This window comes from Antrostomus carolinensis, unplaced genomic scaffold, assembly GCF_000700745.2.
Source record: "Antrostomus carolinensis isolate BGI_N321 unplaced genomic scaffold, ASM70074v2 scaffold31844, whole genome shotgun sequence".
Taxonomy (NCBI): domain Eukaryota; kingdom Metazoa; phylum Chordata; class Aves; order Caprimulgiformes; family Caprimulgidae; genus Antrostomus; species Antrostomus carolinensis.
Window position 1 is genome coordinate 2,323 of NW_010311912.1, and position 13,088 is coordinate 15,410.

General features: G+C 48.5%; 1 protein-coding gene across 1 annotated transcript; it reads right to left on the minus strand.

The window, feature by feature from the left end:
• Window positions 1–771: 771 nt before the first annotated feature.
• Window positions 772–12,412, minus strand: UBXN11 (UBX domain protein 11). The gene is made up of 12 exons (XM_010166881.1): window positions 12,253–12,412; window positions 10,426–10,526; window positions 9,617–9,671; window positions 8,531–8,607; window positions 7,932–8,046; window positions 6,374–6,591; window positions 5,966–6,043; window positions 4,436–4,556; window positions 3,167–3,270; window positions 2,875–2,942; window positions 1,962–2,108; window positions 772–937 (listed from the first exon to the last, which is right to left on the minus strand). Exons 1-12 carry the CDS (start codon window positions 12,410–12,412, stop codon window positions 772–774), a joined length of 1,410 nt encoding a protein of 469 aa, XP_010165183.1.
• Between the last annotated feature and the right edge of the window lie 676 nt (window positions 12,413–13,088).

Genomic DNA, 13,088 nt, shown 5'->3' on the forward strand with positions numbered 1-13,088 from the left:
GGATTACGCTCTTCTCCAGTGACACGGTGTCCTGTTGCAGCATCCAGCTCCGGCTGCAGCAGGCTGGGAAGGAGGGGAGGGAAGAAGGGAGGGAAGCTGGTAGCTCGGGGCTGCCAGCCTGGGCCCTGCTGGAGCTGGGGGCTGTCCAAGGGAGGGAGTTGTTCATGTCCAGGAAACCCAGTAGCAGGATCTCCTGGCTGAGAGGTGTCTGGCTCTGTCCCAGCATTGCAATGGCTCAAGGCTTTTTGGTTTAGCTTCACCAGGGACCATATATCTGAGCTTGTTTCTGTTGTGGTGTAAGTGCAGTTGAAACCTCTAGGGAGCAGCTCTGTGTGGAAAGGAAATTGACCCTGACTGTTTGTCTCTCCTGCTGCTGGAGAGAATCCCTGAGCCCAGCTAAGGGACTGCCCAGTACCAGTGTAAAGCTGGTGGCTTTCCCTGGGTGGTGATCAGCTTCAGCAGAGATGAGAAACCAGGCCTTGGGTTTGAGCTGGCAGAAATGCTCCTGTGTTTGGAGCCCACCTGTCTTGGGGGCAGGGAAGCATCCACCTGTGAGGCAGCAGGACTGGACCTGGTACCTTCTGCCAAAGGGAGAAGCTAAACTGCTGCCTCTGAGCTCTTCTCTCCAGCCCAGGTAATGGCACAATGAAGCTAAATCTGAAAAGACACCCCTCCTCAATTCCCAGACTGGGATGTTGTAACACAGCTAATGGTGCAAGGCAGCTCCTTCCTCTTGCAGAATTTGTGGGGAGCAGCTCTTGCTGGGAGCTGTTAAGCTGTTTGCTGTTCCATCCCCTCTTGTTGGGAGGGATCTCTTCTCCGCAGCAGCAAGGAGGCACTGGGGATCAGACCACATTCCTGCAGGCTCCTGGTGTTGTCCGTGTACACCCTCTGGGGAAAGGTACTGATGATCTCATACGAGTCGGAGTCTCCACCCCTAGGAAAGAACAGCACAATCTTTCCGACACTCAGGATCCCCCAAGGTTTTACTGAGATGCTCTGGCTGATCCAGCTGTGGTTGTGTAAGAGCAGAGGGAGAGACAGTTTCACAAGCACAGGCTGAGCAGAAAAAAGGGCCTCCTGCCCAAACTGCAGCCAGCCAAGCGCCATGCGGCTGTTCCAGGCTGCACAGCTGCAGTGGGGAAGGAGGTTCGTGCATCCCAACAGCGGTGAGCTCATCGTGGGCTCAGACCAAGACCAGAGCTACAGCCCACAACAGGAGTGGGAAATGGGGAGAGCAAAGGGGTCCCCTCAGCCATCTGGAACTGTCCCCAAAGGGATGTGTGAGCCCCTGGGGAGCACTAAGTGCATTGGAATATAGAGCTGGGAGAGCAAAAGGGTGGTGTTTGTCCAGCAGCGGATCCATCAGCCAAGCTGAAGGCTGCAGCTCAGCTTCCAGGCTGCACCAGCCCCTTGGGAACAGTGGCAATAGTCAATGAGTGCTGCTGAGCAGCTGGAAGGAGGCAAAGGCAGTGAAGGACCTGGGTCAGATCTCAATTTTGAGAGGACAAAAGAGGCTTATCTCTGCTGCTGTGTCAGCTTTTTGCAGAGGTGGGTATTAAATGATCTGAGCCTGACAGCGCTGCCCAGAGAACATCTCTGCTGTGGGGAGGAGCTAAGGAGAGGGTGCCCAGCAGCTCCTGGGGCTCTAACCTGCAGCCCTGCTCAGCTCAGGCTGATCTGTTTGAAGCAGAGCTCCAGGGTCTCGAGTGGCAGCTGAGAAACCTTCCTGGGGGCTTGATGGAGCCAAGTGGGGAGTGAGGAGGGATGGAGCCCTGGGACAGGCTGCCCAGAGAGGGTGTGGAGTCTCCATCACTGGAGATGTTCAAACCCACCTGGACACTTTCCTGTGCAACCTGCTGTAGGGAACCTGCTCTGGCAGGGGGGTTGGACTGGATGATCTCCTGAGGTCCCTTCCCACCCCACCAGTCTGTGAGGAGGGGAGGAAGTCCCAGGCCTACCTGGCACAGGCGAGGTGTTGGCGCAGGTCCCCTATGGTCTCTGTGAACAGCATCTTTAGGACGTACGTCTGCTCCCCGCTCTCAGATTTGATGCGGAGAGTGCAGACATCAGCGGCAGAAGCTTCAGCCTCTTCAGCTGTCTTCACCCTGGAGGTTAGAAAACCTCATTAGCTGAGGAGTGAGGGCTCTGCTGGTGGCAGAGCCTCTGGGCTGCCAGGGTGATCTGAACAGGAGAGAGGTGTTTCACACTTGGGAATGTCCTTGAGATGAACAAGGCCCCACCTGACTGTGGGTGAGCAGACCGACCCACGGACCAGGCTGCTGCTTTGCTTTCACTGCTTAAAAGGTGCCTTGGAAAGAGGGTTGCTGACCTTTTTTAGCTTTTTCATTTTAAATCAAGGCTGTCTGGTAAGTACTCTGCCCTACTTTTTTGATTAAAAATAATCTTCTTGGGTTTGTTTTTTTTTTTTTTTTTTTCACTAGCTATTTGGGTCTTGTCTTGCCAGAAGACTGTGAGTGGAAAAGTGGTGTTAGTGTGACCTCCCACTCGGGCATCACTTTCCGGGAGGAATTCTCCCATTTAACATGACCACAAACAGCTTTTTAAATGGTTTCAAACTCTTAGGCCTTGGCTTGCTGTTGGTAAAAGTATTTCACTGCAATAAGTAAGTAATATTTTGAATAATAGAAGCTTTTGTTACAGATGTAAAAGATGGCAGGTTCACCATGAGTAATTCAGTGGACTTCCAAAAGACCAAACTTGGCTTTTTTTTTCCTAATTATTTCTAAGGTACAAGATAAGAGACAAGTCCTTTTACATCCTCAACTGGAACCCCTGAAATAAACCCTTGGTGATGAAACAGGAGGAAGATGAGAGCCTGACAGGACAGGGATGGAGGAGCTGTGCCTGTACCTCTCCAGGGCAGACATCCTGGGTGTCTCCATGCAGATCTCTTTGCTGCTCTGTACCCCTTCAGAGCCCTGAAACCAAACCAGGTGAGTGTCACCACTGCCTGCTCTGCACAGAGAGCAACCAGGGCCAAGAAAACCCAGGGAGCAGGTGCCAAAGTGCCACGTGTGCTCTGGTGTGGGGCCTCTCTGGAGGAGGAGGTTTGCAGAGCTAGGAGAGGGCTGAGGCAGGGTGCTGAGTGCAGGGAATGGCTGCTGGCCTCCTCCTGTGGGTGTTTTTTGGGGTTCACTCATACCTGCTGTGCTGCTCGGGCTGGATCTGGGACATTGATCACTTCTCCTCTCTGTTTTGAGGACTTCGAAAGCTTGTTGAAAAACTGCTCCAAGGAGGGTTTGGGACCTATGAGAGCAGAGGGGAGATATGTATGTGTGTGACCTTTTTGACAAACGATTTTCTCCCAGAACAGGCTGATTTGGTGAAATGAGAGTGTGCAGCAGCCAACAGGGAGAGCTCTAAGCTCCCCTAGCTAGGCTGAGGCTGGTCCTCAGTCTCCCCTGTTGAATCTTGTCCCACTTTCTGCCCCACTAAATGTTTGATTGTCAACATCGACAGTGAGCAACTGCACAGCCTGTGCACCCCAACTGTGTGCTGAAAAAAGGGTAGAAACCTGGTTAGTCCTGCTGTGAACAGGAAAAACAAACTGTGACAGTTCTTACAGGCTTGGAAAACTGTTCATCTTGTGAGGGTGTATTTGTAGGTGTCTGTTCCTCTTTCTGTGGTGTCACTGGGAAAATATTTTATTTTATTTTTTACTACTTGGATAAAGGAAACATTGAGCACAGCTTCTGTCTGGGAATGGCCTTAAGATGAACGAGCAAGTCGTACAGTTTATATAAATAGGAAGATGTCACTGGTGAGCAATGCATGTGTTTGGGTTATTTAGTTACTTTCGCAAAAATCACTATTTTCTGTCTGTGTGACTGACTTTTCCAACCCTGACAGGTCTTGCTTACACTGATTGCCAGAGTCTAGAAGCTAAATGAGGAATCTATGGCCTGACCTTATGTCTCATATTCTCTTATGAAAGTCTGAAGAGGAATTGTCCCATATTCTGTACAGCCAAGGTTGATCTGGCTTGAAGATCTCCGCCTTTACAGAATGAGCTTGTAGGAGAAATGAAGGTTGTTTGCAGGCAACTCCCCTGAGATCTGCAGGGTTCCCTCAGCGTTCTTTGCTGATAAATGTGAAGCTAGAAGGAGCTCGGCCTTTCAGAAAGGCTCAGGGCAGATGTGTTTTTGGAAACTTGGTGATCTTCTGGACTCTTATTACTTGTCATGTCTCATTCTTTAGGAGGATTTAATGGTAAGAGGACACCATGTGTGCTGCCTGGCTCCCAGCTCCTGAACCAACATCAGGGTACAAGCACAGGGCTCTGACCTAGAAGTGTTTCCTTCCTTGCTGAGACCCTACTCATTCCCCTCCTACCAGCTGGACTGCCCCGGTAAGGTTTTGATTCTCCTCTTTGGGAGTTAGCAGCATTTTTGAGGCAGGTTTAAGAATTTACCTGAGATCTCGGTGGTTTCCTGCACCTCACTTGATTTTGAATGGCCAACCACTTGGCCATGGCCAGGAAAACTCCCTGGAAGGCGCCTCTCCTGAAATACCACGTCCCTTCTGTCAGTGACCTGTTGAATTAAGGCCAACTGCCATAAGCAAATCTGACTGCTGTACGAGCTTGCACTGGATCAGAGCACAACTAACCACAGCAGTGACAACCAAGAGTTACTGTAAACCCCAAATGAAACCAAGAGAGCTGCTTCCTTGGAAGCTGCTCCAGCCATCCCAACTCCATGAAATGCATTTTCAGCTCCTGTAGGTTCTTTAACAAAGCAAACCCTGGTGAATCCCTCAAGTTCCCAGGCTGGCCCACCCAGACCACAGGGTAGTTGTTCATCCATCTCAACAGGCACTGGGCAGCTGCTCCTTTCCACAAATTGTAACAAATGTGCTTGGATCTGACTCTTCCTCCACGTCTGCTGTCACACTTTAAAACACTCTCTGGGTGGGAAGTGATGTGAAAGCAGCAGGCTGGAGGTGGAGAGGAGGGATTTGGCAGTAAGAAGCTGCAGTGGGGACTGTCAGATGGCTCTAACAAGCCAAGGAAGGCAGGGTGCTGCCTCAAGGCCCCCAGCAGTACACCCATCCTGTCTGGGTTCCACTTATGCTCCTCTTACTGTCCATGCCACAGGTGGATGTGCTCTGTGTCTGTATTTACCCCAGATTGCTGTCCTGTGGCTTCCAGGTGTGTCCAGCTGTGCACAGTTTATAGGGAACCACAGCCCCAAGAGCCTTGTACAACCTTCCTTCTTCCACCTGACTTCACCACACCTACCAGCTCACTCTGGCTGTCCTGACCTCGTACTTGCCCGTGCAGTTGTGCCTTGCTTGTTTTGTGGCAGTGGGTAGGTGCATCCCTCTGGCTGTGCCTGCTTATGTTGTGGATGCACTTGAAGGCCTAGTTTAGAGTCCTTTGAGGCTCTCTGCCTGAAAATGTGGCCTTGGCTTTTTGCCATTTGTGAGAAATCAAAAAGTAAGGCCCAAAAGAACCTCAGGTGGACAAATACATTTAAATTGTGGCAAAAAAACCCCTCTCCAGACATCTTCCTTGAGAGATATTTGTTCAATCTGTTTTTAAAAGCTTTTCCAGGGGAACTATGGGAGAACTTTTTTCTCCCTTTTGTTACACAGCTCTTCAGATGCTGCACATGCTGCTTCTCTTCTGCAAAGCCTGCTATGCTCTTAGAAGTCTTGTTCCAAGCCAAGATTCACTGAGGCAGAGAAACCATTCAGTCCTGATGCTGAAATGTTTGTTACTTCCTGTAACTGCTCTAGCAGGTGTGCTCCCAGCCACCCTTTCCCCGAGACACACATGCACAGAATTAAGCTGCATGTGCACTGTGTTCAGAAACCTCAAACTTAAAATGATGTGAGGAGCATCCAGCAGATTGGTGAAAGAAACCTGAACCATTTTCTTGGGAAGCAAGAGAGTAATTTCTTGCAAAAAGCTGATGAGTAGGGTTTTGCAGAGCTTTACCTGCAATGGGATGCCATCTGGGTAGCGCATCTGCAGCTCTGAAGGAAAATAGCCATCCATAAGATCCTGCAGGCATTGCTGAAACAAAATGAGAGCTCATGGTCATACCTCAGACTTTCTGTTTATCTCATGACAGATATATTTGTTCTGGGTTGCTCCTCTCTGTGTTATTTCTGTGCAGAAAAGTCTGTAAAAGACCCAGAATTTCCATATCTAAGAATTACTACACAAAGACATACTAGTCTTTAAAGGCCCCATGGGAATGCAGGTGAGAAGTTGGAGGTATCTGCTCCTTTTTGGGGCTGAGATGGGCTCACAACCCCTATTCTGATACATTCCCTTTCCTGAGGCTTAGTGAATGACAGCAGGATGGCTCCAGGTCCAATTGCTCTACAGACCTTTCCATACCTGTGTGGATGGGTCCTCGTAGGGCCGAAAGGGTCCGTTGAACATGATGATCCCATTTTGATACAGCGTAAGAGGGAGGGGTTCCAGCTGTCTCAGCCGAGCACCCCCAGGTGTGTCCTCGATCTGAGAAATGCCTTCTCCAGCCAGCACATTCAAATCCTTCACATTTGCCAAGATTAAATCAAAATCAATCTGGTGTTTGGAAACAACTGCTTCACCTGCAGCAGAGGGATCAGAGTTACAGGGGGGAAGGACATCTCAGCTAAGCAGCTTTCACCTCTGTAAATTTGGGGTGCATTTGAGTCCTAATGTTTTTTGGTCTCTCTGTGCTGTCTCTGTGCTTTGCCTCGTGCATTTTTGCAAAGTGTGGTGCGACACGGCTGCTGTGGTGCAGCGCTGCCAGGTTTACATGGGTGTGTGCAAAACCACAAGGGCAGGGCAGCAGGGAAACAGCCCTCTTGCTACGAGCTAACATAACCCCAGAGCCAGCTACAGATGCAGCCAGCTCTTTAGAGACCACACTTATCTTTGGTTTCAGAAGTGTTGTGTTGTCCCTTAATGTGGTGCTGAAAGAATTTAACTAGTTGGATTAACTAGATTGGCTAAATACATCAGATTTGCTTTAGGAAGTACCAGTGTAAACACAGTCAGCTCTCTTGCTGGGACCCTACTGGGGATGTTTATCTAGGGTGGTAGGGTGAAACAGTAAGCAAGTTGTGATGGGACAGAAGAATGAGATCAGAAGAGGAAATGAAAGGAGGTGTAGGCAGTGGTAAAACCTTTCCTATTTTCTGTTCTGCTTTTTTACAGTTTGATAAAAGAGGGTGGGGGAAACATCCTTTAAAAAGGGTAAGTGAGCTGAAAACAATTAAAATTATTTCTACTGTTTCCCCCACCTTCTCCCCTCGTGCAGCTAAGGGAGGGAAGAATTAGCTAATATTTGCATGGTGATTAGGAAGCAGCATTAGCTGTACAGCCTGAGTATTATTCTTTTTTTCTGTGTTACCACTTCCCAAGAAGCCATTGCCAAATATGCTTGGACCTCATACAGCACAATCAGGTCTCAATTAAACCACTCACGTGGTGGTTGGGAGGAAAGGCAAACAATACTCTCTGGTGGAGCCAGACAATATGGGTAAGTTACTACAGCTACTACATACACAAAGCATCTGATTCTGTTTTCCACCCATTTTACATCACTGTTATTAGAACAACCAAGCTTCAAATGTTTAGGGTATGTGAACTCTTCAGGAAGCAGCTGCTGTAAGAGTATCATTCCAAATGGCTGAGCCATCGGGTTCTCTCCTCTTCCCCTAGACAGGGCTTACAAAATATAGGTGTATAAAGTACTGCTTTGCCTGGCTTAGCTGCTGTTAAATTGCCCCCATGTCTCTCCCTGAGATGGACTGATGTGAAGACCTCAGCACAGGATGATAAATTCTGAAGACTCAAATTCTGAGTCTTTTGATGCTTATCTGCTCTAGGGAGTATCATATCTTCTCCAAGCATGCAGCAGGAGCTAGGATAGCTGCTTCAGCAAAGAGTGCTGATGCTTTACCTGGCTTCCAGAGGCTCCTTGCTGGCAGCTTTTCTTCATCCTCGAGTAATTCTAAATCTTCTAGCTGTTCATGTCTCTCTCCAACCCAAATCAGACCATAGTCATTTAGAAACTGCTGTAAGAGGAAAGTGCAAATCAGTGTTGTAGACCAGAGTTTCAGAAAACTAGAAGTGGAAGCCTGAGAGTGGTCAGCTGTGACCATGAGAAGCAGAAGGGGAGGTGAAAAAGGTTTGTCTTGGGGCTCTTTGGTCCTGGCCAACAGACAAACTCACTGGCAAGGTAGTAGTAGCAGCTCTACTAGTAGTAGGCAAAAGGGAGAATTAAAGTATCTGTAGTGACAGAGCAATCTTTCAAGTCTGTAGTAGCTGTGAAGAATATTTTTACAGTTCTAGAAATCAAAATGAAGAGGCTGGCAAGAGGCACAAATGTTTGTGTATTAAAAAAACCCAACTTCTACTGCCCTGTAGCTCACATTCAACCTGTTCTTTCTTTTCAGGGTAGTGAAGTGAAGAATTGTGGTGATCAAAGTGGCAGCTTGAAAAAGACCAAGCAGACTGAGAGTGCAAGATGGCTTAAGGCAAGGGAAGCAGGTGTCTCACCTCCATCTCCCAGACCTGGGTCTGCAGCTGAAGGCACCTCATTTCCAGTTCCTCTGCTGCGGATGAGTTGGGAGCATCTGGAAGAGAAGACATGGTTTTTCTATGTACAGCCTTAAAGAAGAGCTGTAGATAACCCATGTCACACAGTGCAGATGCCCCAGCAGTACCTGCCTGTACCATAAGTGAACTCAAGCTCTGCATGCTGATCCCTGACAAATCAACCTGCAGCAGTTTGATAAAGTTGCTGAGAGACTAAAAGACAGTTGTGAACAATACTGGTGAGGTTTTATGCTGCAGGAAGCTGGGTGAGCAGTGCTGTTTGCAATTATACAAAGAGAATTGCTTGGCTTAAAAAAAATGAGCAGGTGCCCACTCAGGCTGAATCCAGAAGTTTAGGCTAAAATGGCTAGAACAATGCATGATGAGCTAGAAAATATATGTTTATGGTTTGGTGGGCATATTCTTGTTCTCTGCTCAGGAAATGGAGAACTTAGCAGAGTTTTGTGCTAACAAGGTAGTTCAGCCATTGTAGGAAGTGTGAGCTCAGCTGGAGAGCTGCTGGATTCCAAGGAACTGAATGGGGGGGAAAGACCTTCAGTGACTCACTCAAAGCTGGATTCAGTTTAGAGTTGGGCTGCCTTACAGGGCAAGTGAGCCTGGACCTGTAACACTGTTTGAGACTCCAAGCTGATTTTTGGTTTCACTTAGCTGTGAGTAGCTCTGTTTTTTTCCAGCCTGTTTTGAACTCCGCGGTATTTACCGTTCATTTTTTCTAACCATCCTCAGGTATCTGTGTGGTTGGTGTAGGCTCATGGAAACTTAGTAACCCATAGAAAATAGGTCAGGAAATAATGTTATACTCTGCACCAGAAAAGCTGAGTAACAGATGCAAGTACAGAGTGCAGATCTGCTTTGACAAAGGGCACCACGTGTGTGTAACTGATGCCTTCTCCAAAGAGGCTCTTGAGCTTTTAAGGTGAGGATGGCTCAGAGAGGAGGTCCCCAGGCCTGCTCTGTTGCAGCACCAGGAGCTCTGCAGCTCTCCCACAGGCAGAAGCAAGGTGCCAAGGGCATAACAATTTTTACCTTCTCCTTTCTGAAGAGTCTTCATCTTCTCTTCAAGTTCAGCAATCCTCCTGTCCTTCAGACCAGAACAAATAATGACCTTGTTTAGTTCCTTGGCCTTCAGGACCTTGAGGCACAGTTTGCATCATGAGTCCTGGCTGGGTGAATCGGTTGTGCACGTACTCTCACCCCACTCAGAGAAAGGCAAAATAAGGGTCAGAAAGGCTGTATCACCTCACAAATACCCTAGACTCAAATGAGGGTTGGGATATAAATACACTGCTCCAAGAATAGGTGAGGGATACACTGACCTATCTCCCTCTCCTTCATCTGCACAAGAGCTGTAGGCAGACACACAGACAACTGCCCCTGTGCTTCCTGCTTGTGCACAGCTCATGCTCTGACCTGCAGTAAGTGGCTGGGCTAGAAACAAAACCAGCATCTCTGCAGCCACTTCTCTTTTTTTTTAAAGGGTATGTTTTCTAAGCTGCAGTAATGCAAAGAGGTCTGTTCCAGGATGACTCTGCTGTATGAGCAGCTGTTTCAGGAAGCAAAAGAAAGATCTGAAGCCAAATAACTTGTGATATCAGTGGAAGGGTGCTGAGAGGCTTTACTTTAAGAAGTCTCATCAGGAACTGTCCACTCTCCCACCTCAAGGACTGATACAGTTATTCTGTCAACTTTGCAAAGGCTTGTTTGTGTAATTAACAGAGCAGGCTACAGATTAACGTGTTTTAGCCCAAAGTAGGTCTGAGCAGGTGTGATGCTACTGTGGCTTCAACTGTCAAAGCAGGGCACAGAACAGGTTCAGTACAGGGCAGGATTTTTACCTGCAGTTGGATTTCTTGTGCTTGTTTCTCTATTTTTTGTTCCAACAGAGTGATTTTTTGCATCATGGAGGACATGAGCTCCGTGTCAGTGCAAGCTGTGCCTGAAAGTACAAATATAAAGTGTTACCTCTCTAAAATGGCCATTGGTATCAGAGGCATCTGTGTCACAGGGGACCCCACATCAGAATTCCTGTACTGCCACAACAGGCAGGACCAGGGTACCCTTTGGGGGGTACTGGGTAGAAATCCTTTGGCCCCTGACTGGTAGGGAGATGGCTGTGTCACTGACAGCACGCTGTGTATGTGAGAGGGGACCCACGGGAATTAGCTCTGGCCTGGGGTATTGAGTCTGCCAGCATGTCACAGAGAAACTGTGATGGCCCAGAATCCCCTAATCATTGAGGGACTTTACCCTGCATATTCTTTTTCAGAGTTGTTCCCCTTGAGCAGGAGGTGAGACTGCCTTGTGCTGGATTTTTTGTCCTAGGAGACAGGCTGTCATCTTCTGAGAAGAGGCATAAAAGAAAGAAAACAGGTCAGTGTTTCAAATACCACTTCTCCAAAAGCAGGTAAAGAAATACAGAGGTTATAAGGGAAATTGATAAGAGAAACCAGAGTGACCCAGTCTGTTTCATTCCATAAGCACTCTCAGGCTAATGAGTGTGTGTGGGTGCTCGTTATGAGCCAGGACCCAAGGGAAGGTACAATCTCAGCAGCTGGGAAGAGCAAACACAAAATGGGGGCTAGCAGAAAAAGACCATGATACTCCTACAGAGATTTCTGGGCTGCACAGTGAGGCAGAAAGTGATAATATTGAGCTATTTTAACCAAAAGCACAATACTCTGGGCTTAACAGAAGCAGCAAACTTCACTGGGAGTGGAAAGGGAGGGGGTTTTTTTGCTCTAAGATCTAGTAGGAAGGATATGACCTAAAATGGAACTGTAAAAACAGATGAGGCTGTAATGTGCTCTAGGGCTTGTTGAGGATGTGGAAACCTTTTGTTACTTATCTGATTTTGGACACATGTAGGAGAAAAAGAGCTACAATCATTGCAAAACATGTAGGATGGTAAGAAAAGTTTTACCAGTTAACTTACAGTTGTGCCTTTTTAGTAAAAATAAGAGTGGATAATATGTAAAAACAAAGCATAGATTCATTCACTTTGGGAGGATTTGCTTGATGGACATTCTTTTTTTTTTAATGTAACTGAAAAGGTTGTCTAAAAAGGCCCAAATTATACATTTTTTTCATCAAAACATCTTCCTAGTCTGTACATCCTTGCTTTCTGGGCAGAGCGTGTGTTTGTAAACCCACAATTTATTGTAATAGTTAAAAATCTTTAAGCTGCAGGTGAAGGAGCTGCCACTTGCAATGTCATTACAGCTGCAGAAATGAACTCTCCTCTGCTTGAAACTGAGGAGACACAAATGTGAGACGTGACTGAGCAACATCCCTGGTACCTGCTGGGGCCGGGAGGCAGCAGGTAAGAGATTGGAGTGGGGGGGGGAAGTTTTAATCGAGCTGGTGATGTTTCTGAGCCTGTCACCCTCACGTCCAGCCTCGTGGGTCCCCAGAAGGCCGGTAGCGATCGGCTTTTTGAAGCATTTTGGGCAAAAAGGGGCTCAAAATAAAGGGGGGAACTGGAGGGTGCCGCCCCGGGATGCCTGTGGGTCCTGGGGGGGGGCCTGACGTGGGTGTGGCAGCGCTGGGGGGGGTCCCCCAGGGTGTGGGGGTCCCCCCCAAACCGCGGGGGTTCCCCCGCGTCCCCTCCCCGCACTGTCGCAGCACTCACCCCGCACTCAGTGCACAGCCGCCATCTTGTTTACCGGCGGTTGCCATGGCGACGGCGCGGCGCTGCTCTCGCGGTGGCCTCACGGGCTGCCGGCCCGTCCCCCGCACGCCCAGCTCCCGCAAAACCGGGCTTTTTCCATCTATAGTCGCTTCAGAGCGTTTCCAACGCTTCCCAGCGCTGGGACGAGCCCGCATACAGCCACGCTTCCTTCCCTCAGCCGCCCCTGCACACCCTCGGCTTCAGCTGATGGATGCGGTCATGGCGCAGCCTGACCTGAGGCACCGTGCTCTGCAGCTGCTCCTCCTTTGCCTCAGTTGCTTCTTTTGTCTGTTTTCTGGCAATGTTTTCCCTCACCCAGGCGCTACCGCTCGCTCATTTTGCCTCACTGATGCTCTGAACTCCAGAGAGCCTTCCCTGTGTCCCACCATGTGTTCCCCTGTCCCACCATGCTGCTCTCTTCTCCAGAGGGCTTGGCCTTGCTAGTTGCAGAGAAGCCAAACAGGCTGATTTTCAGCACTTTTTATGAGTTATTAGCTGTCTCCAAAAGACTTTCATTTTGCTACTTCACTATGAAGTGCCAATGTTAACTAAATTTAGTGAAATTTGCCACAGAGAAGACTTCAGCTCTGGGCACAGGCTGGCAGTGGGCTCACTGCACTGTGATGCTCTTCAACCCAAAACCAGACAACAGGTGTATGTGCTTGGCACACTTCAGTAGCTTTGCTTCTTTCAAACCATCTTAAAATAACCAAATCCCTTTTATTTGCTGCTGCAACTGAGTGGGTGAGAGAGCAGAGATCTGCTGTGAGGAGATGGATATTGTGGGACTGGAAGGACACATTTCCCTGATCCATTACCCAGGTCAGACTC